This window comes from Ciconia boyciana, chromosome 2 (assembly GCF_034638445.1).
Source record: "Ciconia boyciana chromosome 2, ASM3463844v1, whole genome shotgun sequence".
Classification (NCBI taxonomy): Eukaryota; Metazoa; Chordata; class Aves; order Ciconiiformes; family Ciconiidae; genus Ciconia; species Ciconia boyciana.
In genome coordinates this window covers 140,137,677-140,155,500 of record NC_132935.1, presented here as the reverse complement: position 1 = coordinate 140,155,500, position 17,824 = coordinate 140,137,677, and the positions used below count along the sequence as shown (strand labels likewise).

The 17,824-nt window shown below is 39.0% G+C and overlaps 1 protein-coding gene across 4 annotated transcripts in view; it reads left to right on the top strand.

Moving 5' to 3' along the window:
• UMAD1 (UBAP1-MVB12-associated (UMA) domain containing 1) overlaps positions 1-17,824 on the top strand; it is a 78,980-nt gene that overhangs the window by 41,266 nt on the left and 19,890 nt on the right. Inside the window, exon 2 of one of the 4 annotated variants that reach the window (XM_072854224.1) lies at positions 9,668-9,819. The exons of the other annotated variants lie outside the window; for them this stretch is intronic. Coding sequence (XP_072710325.1) covers positions 9,756-9,819 — 64 coding nt within the window. The 5' untranslated portion in view covers positions 9,668-9,755. The remainder of the gene's footprint in view (positions 1-9,667; positions 9,820-17,824) is intronic. 4 annotated transcript variants of the gene reach the window in all.

The window sequence follows — 17,824 nt, the reverse complement described above, 5'->3', positions numbered from 1 at the left end:
AAACAATTTACAAATCTGTTAACCTTTTCATATGGAGCGTGTTGACTTGTGAAGCCAAATCCACCAACTAGTTCTTAAACTACTGAGGTTTTTTTTAAAGAAATACTCAAAAGATATTGTGTTGTTAGTTTGTTATTGTAGTTATTACTTTCAGACTACATTAAAAAGCAACAAATATGTAAAAACTGCTTGTAACAATGCTAAAATGCTGCAGTGATGCACGTAGCCTAAAACCAGTCCTTATTAATTGACAACACAAAATCAAACCTTTTCCAACTCCTAAAGGTGGAATGAAAAGTAAGGTAGACTAAGTTTTTGGTTTTTCCTCTTTTTACATGCTAAAAATTGTAATATTCTGAAGCCTTGTGTAATGTCTAGTCTATACTTAACCTGGTGTTTCTAATCTAGCTCAAGTACAATAGGGATAAAGGCAAAATAAATGAAATGGTGATAGGGAAGCTATAGACAATATTTTAAAGAAAAATCCTTAATGCAGCTCAGCTTTTTTTTTCATTACTGGGAAATGAGTGAATTTAAACACCTTGAAGGAGTTGATTCTCATTTTTGCATCAGTCAACATTAGCTTAGGGAAAACTCCTGAATATTTTCATTTGAATAAAATGGGAAGTGTTTTTAGCTACATGCAATGTATTTCTGGCTAAAACATTAAATAAATTTAATGTAGCCAAATAACTAAAAACCAAAAATCTGAATAACCATTCACTATTTTTGAAGTGTAAAAGTTAACTTAGCTGTAAAGTGTTTCCTGGGCACATGTGCTAGCCTGACCACCAAGAAAGTGTTATTAGGATATTGTAGGAAACACATGTAATGGTTTTGGTTCTGATATTTTAATGAAATCAGTTTCAACAAAGAAGAAAAAAATTCTCTTTCAGCATTTTTGTGGGTATGTTTTGGGTGTCTTATATTTTTTATGATTACCAACACTTACATTTTGTTGTGGTTACCTAAAAAAATGAGGCGAGACATACAAAAGTTGTGCATTGCAAGTTGTATTAAACATGACTTTTATCCAAATTACATATTATGGCTTAATTTGCTGCACCTTCACCATAGTGAGATTGTTTTATTTCATATGTTGTAGAGAAATGTATGTTCCTGGAGAGCAAGTGGTCAGGAGCTGATTGATATTTTGTCTTGATGAAGGAAATTATAATTTTTTATAATTGTGTTAAAGTTTGTCAATAATAATAATTGTTAATTATTTATTATATTTCCATTAGTTACCCTGTCACTGAATATGATAATTAACAGCTTCAGTAGTGATCAGGTGATTAGCAGTATCTTGGTTTGTTGTTTGTTTTTTTTTTTTAAAGTTAAGCATTGCAGTTCCTATTTAATACATCTGCAGACTTACTGTAGATGGTCATTGAAAGTATCTACAGGAACCCGCATGGTGTGTGTGTGCTTGGGGGAGGGGTTGGTTTTGGTTTTGGTTTTTTATTCATAGAGGAACACTGACGTAGAAATCAAAAGCTTGGAGTAAAAAGAAAACACTTGTTTCCAGAATAGTGAAGACTTTTTTTAAAAAAATCTTTGCAAATTTGGAAGTAGTGTGGTTTGTTTTTATTGTGAAAACTCTCAGGAAGAACAATTCAGAGTCGGTGCCATTCTTCCCAGCTGAATGGCACTTGGTTTGTGAAATGGAGCAGCTGCGGTAGTTTTAGCTTGGCTCACAAAACAATTTGCTTTTTAATCAAGAACTTCGGATTCTGTGGTGGTTGTTCATGATGAAGATGGCCAGCTATGCGCTGTGAGACAGCTGTAGTATAATTGAGACAGACTATGTGAAGCAAATATAAATGCTGGGTGGATGTCTTAAAAGCAGAATATTCACTAAACTGTAACTGAATTTTCAAAAGGGTGAAAAACATTTATACAGGCAAGAATTCACTACACATCGAAACATTTTATGTATAGAGATGTTCTTACATATATTGTATAAAACAGGGTTTAAGTCTTCAGCGTTAGCATTCAAGTTATACAGTGCAATAATCCTGGTTTTGGTGAAGTGTGTACATAACTGCATAATGGGAAATGCCCCACTTTTCCAAAACATTATTACAAATATAGTTGAGGTCTCTTTCTTAAATTGTCTGGGATGCGTTGTTTGTCTGAATGTAGGTATATACGTCACATGTTCATACAGAGGCTTATTTTAAGAAATAAAGACACTTGTATTTTATCAAATGGAATAGAAGGCTACCAGAGGCACTGAGAGGAGTCATTAATCTTTGGTGGCAGTTATGGCAGTTACACATTTAGAAGAACTTTTTAAAGCAGGTAAGTACTGGGGAAATGAGCGCTCCGTCTCATATAATGTAAAACCTCAGACTGACAGTTTGTTTTAGAAGGGATTTTTCTAAATAGCAGTGTTTGACTAAACCAAAAATATCTTGTTTCGCATCACAAATCAGAAGGTGCTGCCCATATGTTAAAAAACCAACAAAACAAAACAAAGAAAGGTTGAGTTTTAACATTTTGTAGTAATTTTATAGTCACAGTTAATAACTATTTTGAACTTGGAGTGGCTAGTTGTATAATTTCATGCTGAACTACACAGTCTTAATATATGTGAGAAGTTTGTTATGGATTAATTATACAGATCAGAATGTTTCGCTCTCTCCAGACAGGCTGTTCCACTCTCTTGCTGCCTTTTAAATAAAGTTTAGCTTAACTTTTAAAAAAATACTATTCCCAAGTAATATGAAGATAACAGTCCTTGTGGCAGAATATGGTGTTGCTCCTAGATGTTCTCCTTTGTTTGAAAACACTTTGTCCCATTTTATGTTTCTGATGTGTGCAGTCTCAAACCTCTTTGATGCTGACTAATTGGGGGGGGTGGGAAGACAATGTAAAAGGGTTAATCCGTTACACTGGTATTAATGAGTCAGCTGGATCCCTGCCATTCTCTTGTTTGTGGTTCACTTAGCACCGATTAGCACAAATGACACTTAGTTTTGTGGGAAGCAAGCTAGGAGGATGGTAGGTAATGCAGACCTCATGAGAACAGCCTGGTCTCAGGTTAATACAGGTAAATAAATCCATGCCATATGGGTTGAGATAAGAAAATAATCCTGTTTTCCTGCTGGACCCCTGGGAACACTGAGAGTGTTGGTAGGGCTAGGATATTTTAAGCTCACACGTGGTAGATCAAAAGGTAGTCAGGTTGTTTTCTGAACTCCATTCTCTGATGTGGTGCTGGGGATTTGAGCTTTGGATATACTCATCTGACACCTATGCATTAGAAGTATGATGGTGAAAGAAAGTTGCCATTTGCGTGTGTGCAACTGAGAGCCCCTTTCTTAAATCCGAGACCTCTTGTGACAAAGTTTTGAAAAGGTTTGATTGGGTATTAATACAGCGGTAATGTTTCTGTGGTCTGTCCTGAGCTTTTCATTGGGGATTCTGGGACGCTAATAAAGAGGCATTAATTCTAAGATGTATTTTCATTACTTTTGATTGCAACTATAACTGTAAATTAATTAAAGAAGCAGATGGGGAGAAGGAAATCATGCTTCAGAACACACTTATGGTCCAGTTACTTTTCACAATGTTTTTTATTAATTTAGGAACAAATTCAAGCAAAGCAAACTCAGAAACCCTCTCTTACACCTTCATGCAACATATGCACTGAAGTTCAGGTGAAGCTTTGACTCCTGTCCCCTGGTGCTTCTGGCTTGGATCTTCCCAAGATTAAGGCAGAGACACCTGTTCCCACCTCATTCCTTCACTGCAGGCATCATTTCACCTGCACTGATGCCTAAAAGAAAACGTGCAGGCTGCAATATGGGATGGACCTCAAGTAACTAGAGGGGTGTTGGAGTGTCTCTTGTGCCAGAGCACTTCCTTCCTCCCCAAATCTCTTCAGTTGCTGGGATGCTCTTAGAGGTGTGCTCACATCCCATACCTGAAACTCTTCTTGCTGTATGAGAGCTTTTCTTCTGATTGCAACCTTTCAGAACAGCTGCCTAGGTTTGGTCTACCCTTCATGTTGGAGAATGGTGTAGAAATCATGGATTAGGTCGCTTATAGGAGTGTTTGACTTCAGATGTCTCCATTTGGGAGCAATTCTTCCAATTTAGTCACTGGATGGAAAGATGCTTCCCTGCATACGGAGCAGGTGTTTAACATCGGTGCTTCTTGGGCACCTTTTGGGGAAGTCTGTTAACAATAACTGTGTGGGGAGCCTGGTCTCCTAACTTAGGGGTCTATGTTGCAGCTGTTCCCCTTTCCCAATAAATTAGCCCCAAAACATTCTCTGCATTTGTACACCACACCTATGTTTTAATAAACTCACAACAGGCACAGTCTTCTAACCTCAAAGTTGCTTAGACAGTTTTGAGACTGGTTGGTTTTGAGGCCTTTGTTCCTAATTAATCCCTTTGGGGCAGGACAGTAAAGCAAAGGAATTTTTTCTAGCCACAAAAGCTTTAAAGTTAAGTAGTGTGGGATATCTCAAAGGCAAAATCCTGTATGCTGTCTTCTCCCATGTCTGATCTTATTCATCTAAGAGTTGTTTGGCCAGTAGCGGTTTTGCGAGAGAGGGTAATCTGATTTTATCAGCTTGCTGCCACCCAAAAGCAAAGGTGCTACTTTCCTCCACTTCAGTGAATCTTAGTTTCCCCCAGCTCTGGTGTTTGCTGGACTTTGTGAATCAGGAGAATTCCCAGAAAAAGATGGGTTAATAAGTGGGAAGTCAGATGTTTGTCAGAGTCAGTGCAAGGGCAGGGCCTTCGAGTGGGGGCAAGAGGAATTGCCCTCCTTAGTGGCAGTGAGCGATTATATCAGTTCATGTGGTCTCACACAACGTCACTTTTATCCAGGCAACAATTAAAGACAACTGATCATACCGCACGCAGAAATAGTTGCTCTGTTGAGAAAATCACCCTGTCTTAGACTAGCTCCATATGTAGCTGGGCTGATCTTTTGTCCCCGTGAGGGAGGGCCAGTTCCTTCATCCCGCTTCAGACTGTACACTCTAGCCGTTTAATTTTCTGCAATTTTGTGAACTTTCTTGGGGTTTTTGTTGTGCGGTTCTAGTAAGGTGAATTGGTTCAAAGGGGTTGAGTGATGGAGCCAGGTAAGGTAAGAGGGAAGACAGAAATGGGAGGTATGAATGGAAATGCATCCTTGGGCATTGGTGAGCTGCTCGATTGCCTCTTAGTATCTCATCACACAGTACTATTCAGATACCTGATAGGGAGCCAGGTCTGCTTACTAAGGTGAGAGCAAATTCAGCCAGCTGAAACAGTTCTGGATTAGAGAGCTGAGTGGACACCCTGAGGAGCCAGGCTAGCCTCAGAACAGATGAGGGGAATGGCAGAAGCAAACAGCTCAGAGCGGAGAGGAAAGATGGGTCCACCCATTTTGGCAGCATTGAGTTGATCTGACAGCAACCATGTGCGGTATCTGTCCCGCTGCAGTGCTTGTGTGTGTAAACCTCTAAGCACTAAGCCTGTGATCCTTGCCTCGTCTCAAAGGAGATATGAAATCAGTTGTCTTCCTGACAGAGGCAGTGTCTTTGGGGAAGAAAGGAGTGTCATTTTGTGTACATGGCCCTGTTTTTTTTTTTCCTTCCAGTTTATTCTGCACATCAGGCTGCATAATGATTATGGGCAGATCTCAGTGTGGGGATTTCAGGTTCTGAATATAGGACATGTTCTTGAGTAGAGCACACATACAGCAGTAAGTGCATCATGGAAACTGAATTCTCTCTTGTTTTGTGAAAATCATTAATCTACTGTAGTGGCTGCCTATCAGATACAGGAGTTCAGGTCTTTGTGACCTAGAATTTCATCTGCCAATTTTCAACCAGTTGAATAGGTATCTGGTAACACAGCCTTTTGTGCATGGGATGGGTTGGTTCGTTGACTTGTTTTATAGGAGACAGCAGGGTGACATTGTTGGTCTGTGCTTTTCTCTGAGTACTGAGTTCAAAACAGAGGTGGTAAGGAGTATGGCTAGAAATGGGAAAGAATATAATCTTCACAGAATTCCTCATGTTCAGGGTTCATGTAAATGCATCTTAAACAGAACTTATAAAAATTGCATGACCTTACTTACTTTTTTACTGCTATACCTGCAAGATATTAAATACTTGGATGTATTCTTTCCATTGATCAAGTAGATTTCAGATTTTTCATAAAATTACTTTGCTCCCAGTAATTCTTAAAGCCAGTTTATGGAAGTCCTGACAGAGCTGTCATCCAGACTAATGGTGTTTGCTTCCGGAGATGGCTCCTTGAACACAGCAGTTCAGCTTTGTGTAGTGGGTGTTCACTTGTCTGATTCTTTGGGGCTGCCAAAGTAAAAGTGAAAACAAGTTTCTCACAGGGAGAAAGCAAAAGACAGAAAACTAGTTGCACTGTTGACCCCTTAGGAAGAAAAGGAAGAAAACTAAAAGTAGGTATTAATCTCTAGTTTCGTACAGCCTACTGTATGAAATAACTGATAATAACAAAAAGGAACATTTCCTAATACAAGAAATTGTTTGGGGGTTTTGATATGTTTAAGAATTTCATCATGTTTTTGATATGTGAGTGCTATCACACCTTTGAAACTTACCATATTGATTTGTATAATGTCTAGAGTGGAGACTACATTTAGATCTGAAATACTGCCTTCTGTTTTTTCACGATGGAAAGCAAGACTGCTGCTGTGATAGGGTATGTTTCCATAGGACAGCTGAGCCACTTAACTGTCTGAAGAAGTGGTCATCCTGCTTCTTGTTCCTGGAAGCAGGATTACTTTCCATCATCCTTGTGCCAGCTCTGCCGGCTCATTTGACATCTCTGATTTAGCTCACTAAACTGGCAGTAAACTAACCCAGCAAGAAAGGGAGTATGTATTTATCTTGTTTAACCAGTTCAGTGAGCTCAGGTGGCTCACAAGACCTCAGGAGACTCTGGGAGCCACCACAAAGGAAACAGTAGGAGCACCGGGGCTGGGGGGAGAGGCAGGACTGCTCCTTTTGGCAGCACCGAGCTGTTAGCCTGACTCAGCGATGTTGTGAAAACTCACCCTTAGGTAATAGTGTTCACACTACAGGTTGACTGACAGTTCTTCAAATAGTAGCCAGAAGGGAGTTACCAGATGCGCACGGTTTGTTTTCATAGGGTGGCCTTGTCTGTTTTCAGTGTGTTGTGTTTTGAAACAGATACTTATTCTATTCTAATTGTGTTACTGCATGAAAACGTTCTGCAGAAAAATTACATGTGCAGGGAACTGTCTGGGAACTTGATGTTGAGCAGGTGGGTAAGGAGCCACAGAATCTGTAAAATTTTGTACTTCAGCCTCTGGGACAATCTGCCCACTGGATTTGGGGGAATTCAGAAACCTTTCTGAATTCTGCTACTTCTAGTCTGCTGAACTTTGCAAGCTTGAAAGCCTGAGCCAGAGAGTGGTCCTTCATCTTTGAACATCAGGAAGTTTTTCTTGGAAGATCTGGTAGCCCCTGTTAATGTAGCTGACACATTGCCATGGATCTTGAGTGCCCGTAAGCCTAGAGTTCACTGGAAGCCCTGGCTGCAGAGTTTGAAACCCACCGGAGCTCACCCCGCCGGCTCCCTGAGGCCTCTAGGGAAGTGGGTGGTTGCCATCTCAGGAAACTAGAAATGCTTTTTTGAAAACTGCCTGTCTGCCTTTGTGCTCTTGAAGCTGGTGTGATCCTACGCGGGTGTTTTGTTGTTGGTTTTTTTGACAAATTGAAATGTTTTGGTTTCAGCTGGAAAATGCCATTTCTGCGCAGAGTTTAGGGAAGGGACTGATGTACTGTGTAGGCATAACTTGGCATAAATTATTGTAGCCCTCAGACAGTTCCACACCATTAACAGCTGATGATAAAAGTTACAACCAGCTGTGACCTTTCTTCATTTTCTCTATGTATGATAAGAATATGGTACAAAGTCCTGGCAGATTTTTTTAACAAATTATTCAAGTACTGCACAATTTTTTTTTTCTCTTTGCTTTGTGGGCAGTGTTAATGTCACTTTTTGGTGTACATGCAAATGTTTGGAGATTTCATTAAAAGATGCAACCAAAAACATACCAACTAGACTTTTTGATCTGTTGCCCTTGTATCTTTGTAAATGGGTATTTTAATGTGGTGGAGTTTTTTTAGACTTTGTGAACTAGATTTCTCTGATCAGAAATTTTCATTTGTCCCTTCTCCCCACAAAAATAACTCCTGCCCTCCTCTTTGGATGATTTTAAATAATTCTGCTAGTGCTTTTCTGTGCTGATACTTCAATTTTTTTTCCTAACAAATCTCCACTACTACATTTGTGTAATGTGAAAATGCAATTGAAGATCCAAACAATGGGTAGAAAGGTTTTAATGTACTAAAGCCGGAAATACTAAAACTGTGTGAATATTTAATGCTATTTATCTCATTGCCTTTAAAATCAAGCAGTCTAGCGATAACATGTTGAGGTGAACATTTCCATCTTGTTAGCACACAAGTCAAAAGTAAATAAGAAGTTCCATAGTGTAGTTTCTTCTGCAAAGCTGACTTCAAAATAAAGTTCCTAGAAATACTAAACCAGCTTAAAGCACAAAAGTAATCGGAAAATAACACTTTAATCCTAGTTAATCCACATTATTGACCTATGTGCTCTAATAAATAAATAAATAAATATAATTATGTAGTCTTTTAATCATCTGTGTGGAGCTGGTTAGTCATGAGAGAGGGCTGATCCAAAGATTAGCTACTGTGCTGGTTTTTGCCATTTCTGAGGACAGGTTAAATTGATTTATGTTTTATTTTTGTGAGGAGACTGCCTACTTCTTAACCTGTTTTGTTTGTTTGTTTTTTGGTTTTAGATCCCCTTCCTAAGACTGACATACAACAGAAGGTGGTAGTAATACAATGGAATTAACAATGTAAACCAAAAGTAATATTTCAAGGAGTTATGGAGGCAGAGATATTTTGTTTGTTTTATTGAATAATTTGTTAAGATTGCTTTTGGTTCTAAGTTTTCCCTTTTTTAAAAATATATATTCAGAACCTTTGTGTAACAATTTTAGGTACGTTTATAAACTTGTACTTGTTACTATACAAAATGCAGAGAGTTTATACTTCTTTTTAGATGAAAACAAAATATGCTGTGTTCAGAAAAACTCTGCAAACGTGCCAGAAATGCAAAAACAGTGGTGGATGTAACATAAGGTTTTACACTCAGAATTGACATTATATACATTGTCACAGTGACATAAGATTGCCAGGCTGCTGTCTAGAAGAACTTTCAGAAAAATGTGGGGAGGGGAGCTTTTTGAGCCAGACTATTTGTAAGCCTCGTCTAAAGTGTGTCTGACAGAAGCTTAGATATTATGATTTAATTTTCTGCATCATGTGTATTGGTACCTGTATGTCACACAGACACATATAAGCTGTGTATCAGTGTATCTATGTAACTTTGTGTGTGGTGTTTATGTTTTAAATTAATTCTGCTTAACTTTGTTTCAGAATTGAGTGGGGGCTTCCATGCCTCTGAGAGGATGATAGCACTTTAAGTAGGAAATGATGAATACTTTGCAGAAGATGTCTTATAATTATGTTGCATAAAAGTTACCTTAAATGAGTGTTCTGTCCTATGCATTAATTCTTCTCCCACAAAGGATTAATTCAGCTTTCTGGTACTTTCAGAGTTTCTAGAAGATGTGAAAAACAAAGTTCTTAATGACTAACATGAATGTTGTAGGCAGCTGCCCACACATGAAGGCTAGTTATTGGGATGAAGTTGCATATGATCATCTGCTCATCACAGTGCATGCCACAGCAGTTAGTAGGACAAAGATGTAAGTGGCCCTAATATGGGTAGACTGAGTGATTGATTTACAAATTTTTCTGTGGGGTTTTCCTCTCTTCTTCATTATGTAAAAATTATTTCTTGTTTAAACATACCTGAAATGCTGTCAAGATAGAATAAAACACAGTGTTCCCTGGAATAGGAGAAATGATGAACTTCAGTTTCTCAAGGACCTCCTTGAGGATCTCCTAGTCCTTCTACACTGCTACAAGAGCCTTGGCTATTTCCCTGCATTATTCTAGTGGCATCCCTTGCCTTCATTCCTAGTGACCAACCACAGCAATATTTGCCAACTGGCCTGCTCGCAGGCCAAGAAGAACAGAGAGCAATGGGTTTTTCCTTCAGCAGGATCATTACTCCTAGTCTCTTTTTACTACTCAGCTGCAGATGATTATATTCTGTAAACATCTTTAAGTCTTCTATCTCTGTGCCAGTTTCAACCACATTTGACAATGTTTTCCTGCATTATCAGGGACAGAAGGTTGGTCATGTAAATCTAATTCCTTAGGAAACCAGCTTCAATTTGCATTATTTGTTTTCTAACATAATTTGCATTTATGTAGCAAGCTTCATATGCAAATATTAGGCTATCAGCACCTCAGTTATTGACAGGCAAATAATTTTAATGCATGCTGGACCTAGTGACATGCAAGTTACACAGTGTAACCGAGAGACTGAGCAGGCAGACCACACTGCAGATTTTTAAATGCTAGGAAAATCTCTGCCCTCGTCAAAGTGGGCTTCAGTGTGCTGTTTTCATCCTGGCCAGGATTGCCTTTAGAACCACACCACGAATAAAACAGGAGGAGGGGAGTCCTAATCTCATAGCTAAATGAGGATAGTGAAATAATCTTGATTTCATAGTGAAAAGTTGAATGTTATAATAAATACTTACCTTTTGAACAACACCTGAAGCTGTAATCTGAGATAGGTTTTATAGGTTAGTTGAGCTAGTGACAAGAAAAGTTGCTCGCCAGCAGTACCCTGTGTGAGCTGTACTCTTGTCTTCAACTGAGTTTGTTGTTGTTACTAATGTTTCCCCAAAGCCTTTTACCACTCATCAAGAACTGAAGAGGTAAAGACTTTTATTTTTTTGAGATTAAAATTATTGAACATGTCATAAACCCTTACTTGGATCTGTACTATGTTGGTTGCTTCAGTACTAAGAATGTATTGAGTAGCTGATAAATCATATCGCCTGCTCATTCTGATAGCAAAACTAGATAAGAAAGGTGTGGTGGCATCTAGGGTAATGAACTCTAGAATGGGATTTCCCAACAGCAAAATGGAAAAGTGAGATCTACTGAAAGATATACTGTGGGGAGAGGGTTCAGTGTTTTTGTGGGCTACTTAGAAAGGCTGGTGTGAGCATATAATGGAGGGGAAAATACTTGCATGGATGTATCACACCAGTAAAACAGAATGAGATTGAACCTCAACATTTCTTTATGTTTAACATGGAAGTATTGTAAGTTAAAACCAAAGTAAAATAAAACTTAATCATAGGGGATCCTGACTCATGGATAAATGAATTCTACAGCTTTCTTTGAACATGACTGTGGACCTGGAGGTAACAAATAGTAGAGGGATCAATATAACTGAGAGCTGAGAGAGGCTGTGGAATCTCCATCTTTGGAGACTTTCAGAATTCAGCTGGACAAGCACCTGAGGAACGTAGTTTAACTTCGAAGTTAGCCCTGCGCTGAACTGGAGGTTGGACTAGTGTGACTTCCAGGGATTCCTTCCAACCAAAATTTTGCTATGAATCTTTGGCTTTTGATTCATCAGCTCTCTGAAAGAGTTGGCCACCTCTTAAAAGAAAGCCATATAAATGGGAGGTGGGGGAGTGGGAATGATTTAGCCTCAGTGAAGTGGTTGGAGATGGAGTTGGATTTAAACTTTAAGGGTTCTTTGTTTTAGGATCCAGGAAAGCTTTGAAAGAAGTCAAACTTTTAAGAAGTTGGAAATACAGAAAAGCACAGAAATAAAAAGCATTTTGCAAACTTAAAATTATGTAGATCTGAGATACTGAAACTCTACAGGAGCCTCTAATCCTCTCATACTGTTTTTCTATTGCCGTCTTCCTAGAAGTTTTCATTTGGGGGAAAAAAAAATTTCTGTAGGGGAGTTTTTAATTTTTGGTTTTGCGGTGATCTTGATAGTGGCATGTGGGTTGAGAAGACCCTGACACAATTGTTTAGGAAAAGGAGGGTCTACATTAAGATCATCTGCAGAAGGATAGGATACCAAAATGAAACTGAGTGCCAGTTTGGAGTGCCACTCCCATAATCTTCAGTGGCATGTGCTGTAGTTGGATTTTCTGTCCCTCTTAACTGGGAAAGGACTGAACCTTGTTGCTTCATGTCTGTAAATGCAAAAACATTCAGGATAATGTTTACCTTGTTACAGTTTCCCCGTCTCCCTTTTACAAGTTTGAAGAAATCAGTGTTTCAGGGTTCTTATTCTGCAAGGTTTATATAGCTTTTTCTCATGGTTCATCAGGATAATTGGAGAAGATACTGGTAAGTTTTACTCTTGGTCAAAGATTTATTTGTAGGACCCCTTAATACCCAGCTATAAAAACACTGTTGAAACTCAATATATGGCTGCCAAAGACTTACCATGTGCCTGCTTAGGTTAACACAGACCTCTGCCTTAGCATGGGCTTACACAGACTTCCTTCTCATTCACCCTTATGCAGCGTAAACTCTTAAACTCTTGTTTTGCTGAAAGCTGCAGCTGTGGAGAATCTTTTTGCTGATATATTGGATTTTTAGGGGGTATTATTAGCTTGTTGAAATGAAACTGCTGTTGATACAAAAAGCTTTAATATGAAACCAGGATGAGGTGACCTGAAACTAGGATGACTTCATTGTTTTGCCAACTATACATATTCTTATAAGGCTATTATGTCTTGGCCATGTGCACATGGAAGCTAATGAGGATTAATGTGTAGGTTTTATAGCACTAATGCTAGACAGAATGGTAGTCCCACTTTAAGAAAACAGAAGAACCACCTATCTGTCCGTGTCCCATCTCTCTCATTGAAGAGGACAGTACCTGACCAGTGCCTTATTTGATTCAAATGGATCACTGAGCAGTCTGTTAATCACCAATGGGAAGTGTCAAATCGCTTACAGTTTATTATATTTTGCTATAATTGTGTACAGTACATTCGGGGGGGGTGGACTAGATAATCTTTAAAGGTCCTTTTCAACCCAAACCGTTCTGTGATTCTATGCTCATTAGCAAAGATTTCTAAAGGTCTTCCCTCTGTTTTCTCTGAATTGTCCTGATCCCATAAAACCAGCACAATTTTGTGTTCTGGATACTGCCATCGGTGTTCCCTGGTACTGCCCCACTGGAGTCCCCAGCTCACTTGTTGGGCAGAAAGGGGCTGGTAAACATATTTTACTGATATTCTGGATTGGCAGCTCAGCACTCTTCTTCAGTACTAAATGTAGCTATGGACTCTTCTTGAAAGGAACCAGGGCGACTGAGATGAGGCTTGAGGATGGAAATGGCAGTGAGGAGAACAGCAGCCACTTGACATCCATTGCTGATTGCCCGTCTGTATGCACAAAGGAAAATAACTTTTTACGAATAAGCTTGCAGTGGTGCTGGAAGCAAATGGAAGCTGTGAGACCCTGGCAGTGGGTGCTGGAGAAACAAGCAGGGCTGGGGAGATACTGAGCAGAAGCACATTTCCTCCCTGCTGAAGGAACTGGAGGCTATTTAAATGAGGCTGAGAGAAGAGCAGGACTCAGAAAAGTGCTGCTATCCCTTTACACAGAAGTGAGACTGTAGGGAGTCCTGAGACTCAGATGTTCAGAGGGGAGAGGGAATTACAGTACTTCTTCAATACCTCCCTAGATTGAAAGTGCTGCCACTGTCAATGGACTGAAGCCTGAAGTTCTGTTAGTTTATTCTGGAGCAGGGTGACTTAAAATTGGTGTGTCTGGCCTGCCTTTCTTCCTTATCTCAGGGAGAGAGGGGAAGATTTATGAGTAAGAAAGAGGGGCAAGAAACTGCAATAAAACCTTGATGCTTCCACAGAGTCAGCATCTGACAGTCTTCTGTTTTCAAGTCCTACTAATCCTCTCTTAAATTTTTTTGTCTTTTTGCTTCTAAGTAGAAGCCAGAGTACTCTTTGTTCTTGCCATTTCTATGCAGGATAAAGAAGATAATGACAGGCAACAAAGAGTTAAGCAACTAACTAAAGTATAATGGAAAATAGCTGTCTGTCTTTCGATGCTGAAGGTGACATTTGAAAATCCATGTATTTGGTAGCTAGTTACTGCTTGCTGTGTTGCACATACTTCACTGCATCGCAAGATTCTTGTACACACCAAGACAAATGGCAATCTAAGTTACAGAAGACTCTAAAATATATTTACAATTGGTTTTAGTATCTTAAACCGAGGGTGGGATAGGCTTTTAAATGCTATCTGTTGATCAAGAGACTACACAGCTTGAGGATAACAAAATGCTGGAAGAGGAAAGAGTATAAATAGAAACCCCACTTCCTTGTTGAGTAGAAGCCAAACTTGTGGTTGAACCTTTCTATACGAGAGTTTGCTGAGGTCCAGATAGGCAGCTGAATGCAGATTTCTGAAGAAACCAAAAATTCTGAGGTCTGAGGTGGGACGTACATAGTACAAACTGAAGAATGGACTGGGTATTTGTTTCCTGTGCAACACCTGGCTGCAGTTCTTGGAAAAAGAAGATACCAGTGGAACTCAGAGAATGTTGGTGCAACTCCAGCACCAGCTCGGTGAAAGGAGAAATGTATGTGTGACCTTTGAGTGCGTCACCATTCATTTGGGCCTGGAAGAGGCTTAATATAACTTAAAAACAGCCTCCCAAGACTGAGGATTTGAAATATGGGCTCATCTGGACAGTAGGATAAATATGTCTACTGCTCTTTTTTCAAACTTGAAAATATTTTTCCATTGATAAGTAAGGGGATATTTAACAGCAATAAGCATGATTTTTTCTCCTGATAAATTTTCCTAGTGATGTCCTGCATATCACAGATTATGCTGCTGATGTTTAAACCATATTACGCTGCATGGAGTGTCCTTCATTTCTAATTATTATAGTCTCTAAATAGTATATGACATTTTTAGATACGTGACTTAGATTTTTTTTTTTTAATAGGAGTTTTATGACTAAAACTTTGCATAATGCTTTTAAACCAAGGGATATATTAGCCAGAATCTAATTGTTTTGTAAAATGAATAATTTTGTCTGTTATCTCCTAATTAAAATACAGCTTTAAACTTGCTCTAGTTCAAACAAATTAATTCAAGAAATCTTATGGCCTATATTTATGCAGGAAGTTAGGCTAGATGATTACAGTGGTCCCTCTGGCCTTATCTATGAACATATTTGCAGTTCAGTTCTGATGATAGACTTTTTCAGGGAGTGGTGGTGGCAAGTTGGTAGCCCTGCCTACTAAGGTCGTGTGTTTTGTGATTTTTTCAGAGACAGATTTCAGTTGCTTAGTTTGGCAAAATTGTAATTAAATACCTATTTCCATTGGGATTGTATAAGGGGAATTGTTTGGGTTTGGGATTTTTTCTGGGGTCTTTGGTGGGGAAGAGTGGTTGTTTTGTTTTTTTTTCCCAGTCAACAACTATCAACCAGAATGTGTGAAGTGCTCAAAAGAACCCACATAAGTTCCTGCTCCCAAAGGTCTGTGCTGTCATTGGATGTCTGTCTATTCGGTGTTTACCTTCATCTACTTTCCTAACATGTAGGTAGATGGGAAGAGGAGATTGCAGGGTTGCAGTGGAGAATAGGAAAAGCCAGATCAGAGGGAAGCATTTGAAGGACTGAGCCTGAAGACGGAAGAGAAACTACAACTTCCAGTTAAGGGAAAAGATTAGAACTGAGGTCAATGGGAAACCAAGGCAAGCTGAACAAAAAAATTTGGGGGTGGCTAAACAGGATGGGTCAGCTATGGAAAGCTTGATAAGGTTGGGAACTGGTGGAGCTGGGGAGGTATGTGAGAGTTAATTCATTATTTGGGCTAGTAGAAATAAGGATGAGTAATCTGTTTGGATATTTGAGATAGGAACTGGTGAAAGTAGTACACCGAAAATACTGATTTCTCTGGAAAACTATTCTATCCTAGTGGACATTTTGGGCAGCTTGGTGTGCAGCTGCCTATAACTGTTTTAACTCCATTACCTCAAATAATAGTCTCTACAAAGATTCATGGCTTATCCTTGCAGGACCATATGCCTGAAAATTTAGCAAGATGTTGGGGTTTTCCCATTTGTTTTTTCATTTTGGTTGGTTTTGGTTTGGTTTTGGTTTTTTGGGTTGTTTGTTTTTTTTTTTTTTTAGCAAAGAAGAGCTCTGCATTGAACTTCAGTTTACAAAGTCAATTTGAGTTGTGAAACACTATAGATATTTCTACATTTTGGCCTCCTTAAGAACTTATGACCTCTGGGAGTTGGATGTCAAAGTTCTAAGTCAAAAAATTGCATTTCTCTCCAAATGAACTGTTCTTACTCTTCCTTTCCTGTGAACATTTTCACATTTTTGACCTTTTGGTCCTGGCTTCAAACAAAGATTTCTTTTCATCTTAAGGAAAACTAATCACAGGAAAAAAGTATATTCTGGATAGCATTATCACACATGAATTTGGTCTTTTGTTTTTTGCATATAAAAACTTCCTAGTGCTTTCTCAGGAATGATCTGTAAAGACAAGGAGTAAAAAGTTGGTTCCTGTGTTTCTTAAATCTCCTGTGTAACTCTCTTTCAGTACATTTATGCATATACCCAACTTTACCCAATATGAGTCAGCTCACTGACTTCAATTAGCTGTCCCTTTGCTAGTGACCGGTTACGCAGCTCTTCCCTTACACACTTGATGAGTCTTTGTCCACCTTGCTGCAGTCTGCTTGCATCTTCACAAGTCTCCATGCAGTCAGCATAAGTTCCCTTGACAAATCGTGATTTTAGGGAGGGGTATCCTGTGGAGTCTTTCCTCCTGCATCCTTCATGGAATGTAGGACTAGAAGGGAACATAAAAGGTCATTCATCTTCCTCCTCTTGGCAGGATTGAAACCATTCACAACAGATGTTTCTTCAACCTACCTCTGAAATCTTTTGGAGATGGACCACTGCTTAGAGAGACCATTTCCTTAGGTTGTTTCAAGTCCTTAAGTAGCCTTACTCCTGGAGAAACTGATCTAGCCTAAATTTGGTACAATTTAAGCTTGTTTGCACTCTCATCCAGAGCAGACGTACCAAAAATATGTCTTACTGTGCTCTTCATATATCTGTTAACCATTTTCACTCCTCCCCAGGATTTTGCAATCTTTCACTGCCGAGTGCGTTTACAAGACCTCTAATAATTTTTCTTTACAAATGTAAACTAGTGGTTTGACATAATTTATTTTCATGGCTGTTACTTACCTCATTATCTTATAGGCACTTACAAATTTTGTTTTTCACAGTATTGTGGGGTGGAATTGAAGATGAACTGACTCCCCATCTCATTTGGTCTCCCTTCCCCCCTTTTTTTTAAGAGATGGTGTGAATACAAGTGCTTTGGAGTATTTTATGTAGAGAATTACTAGTTTACTGAGAAACATTTTTCAACTCCAGAAAAGATCTTGAAAAGTGTAGACGTTAATGGAATTAATAGGCATTAATGACATGTAACAAAAATAATTTATTGATGATTCTCAAAATACACTGTTAGGAATAATACTTGGGTATTAAAAAGCATGCCTGATGACTAAATATTACTGTGTGTTTTCATAAGATACTTTACCAAATATTGCATTGTAGCCGGGGGACCTGACCAGTCAGTCATTGGGGGCTGATGACAGCGTGGAGCAAGCATGCGTGGACCTGGGTGTCATTGGCTTCCAGGCTAACTGGGCATGGGCAAAAGCTGGCTGCCGTTCCCAACAGCTTCTCCCAGGTGCATCGGCTCTAAACCTCTGGAGAAAATGGAACAGAACAGCCAAAAA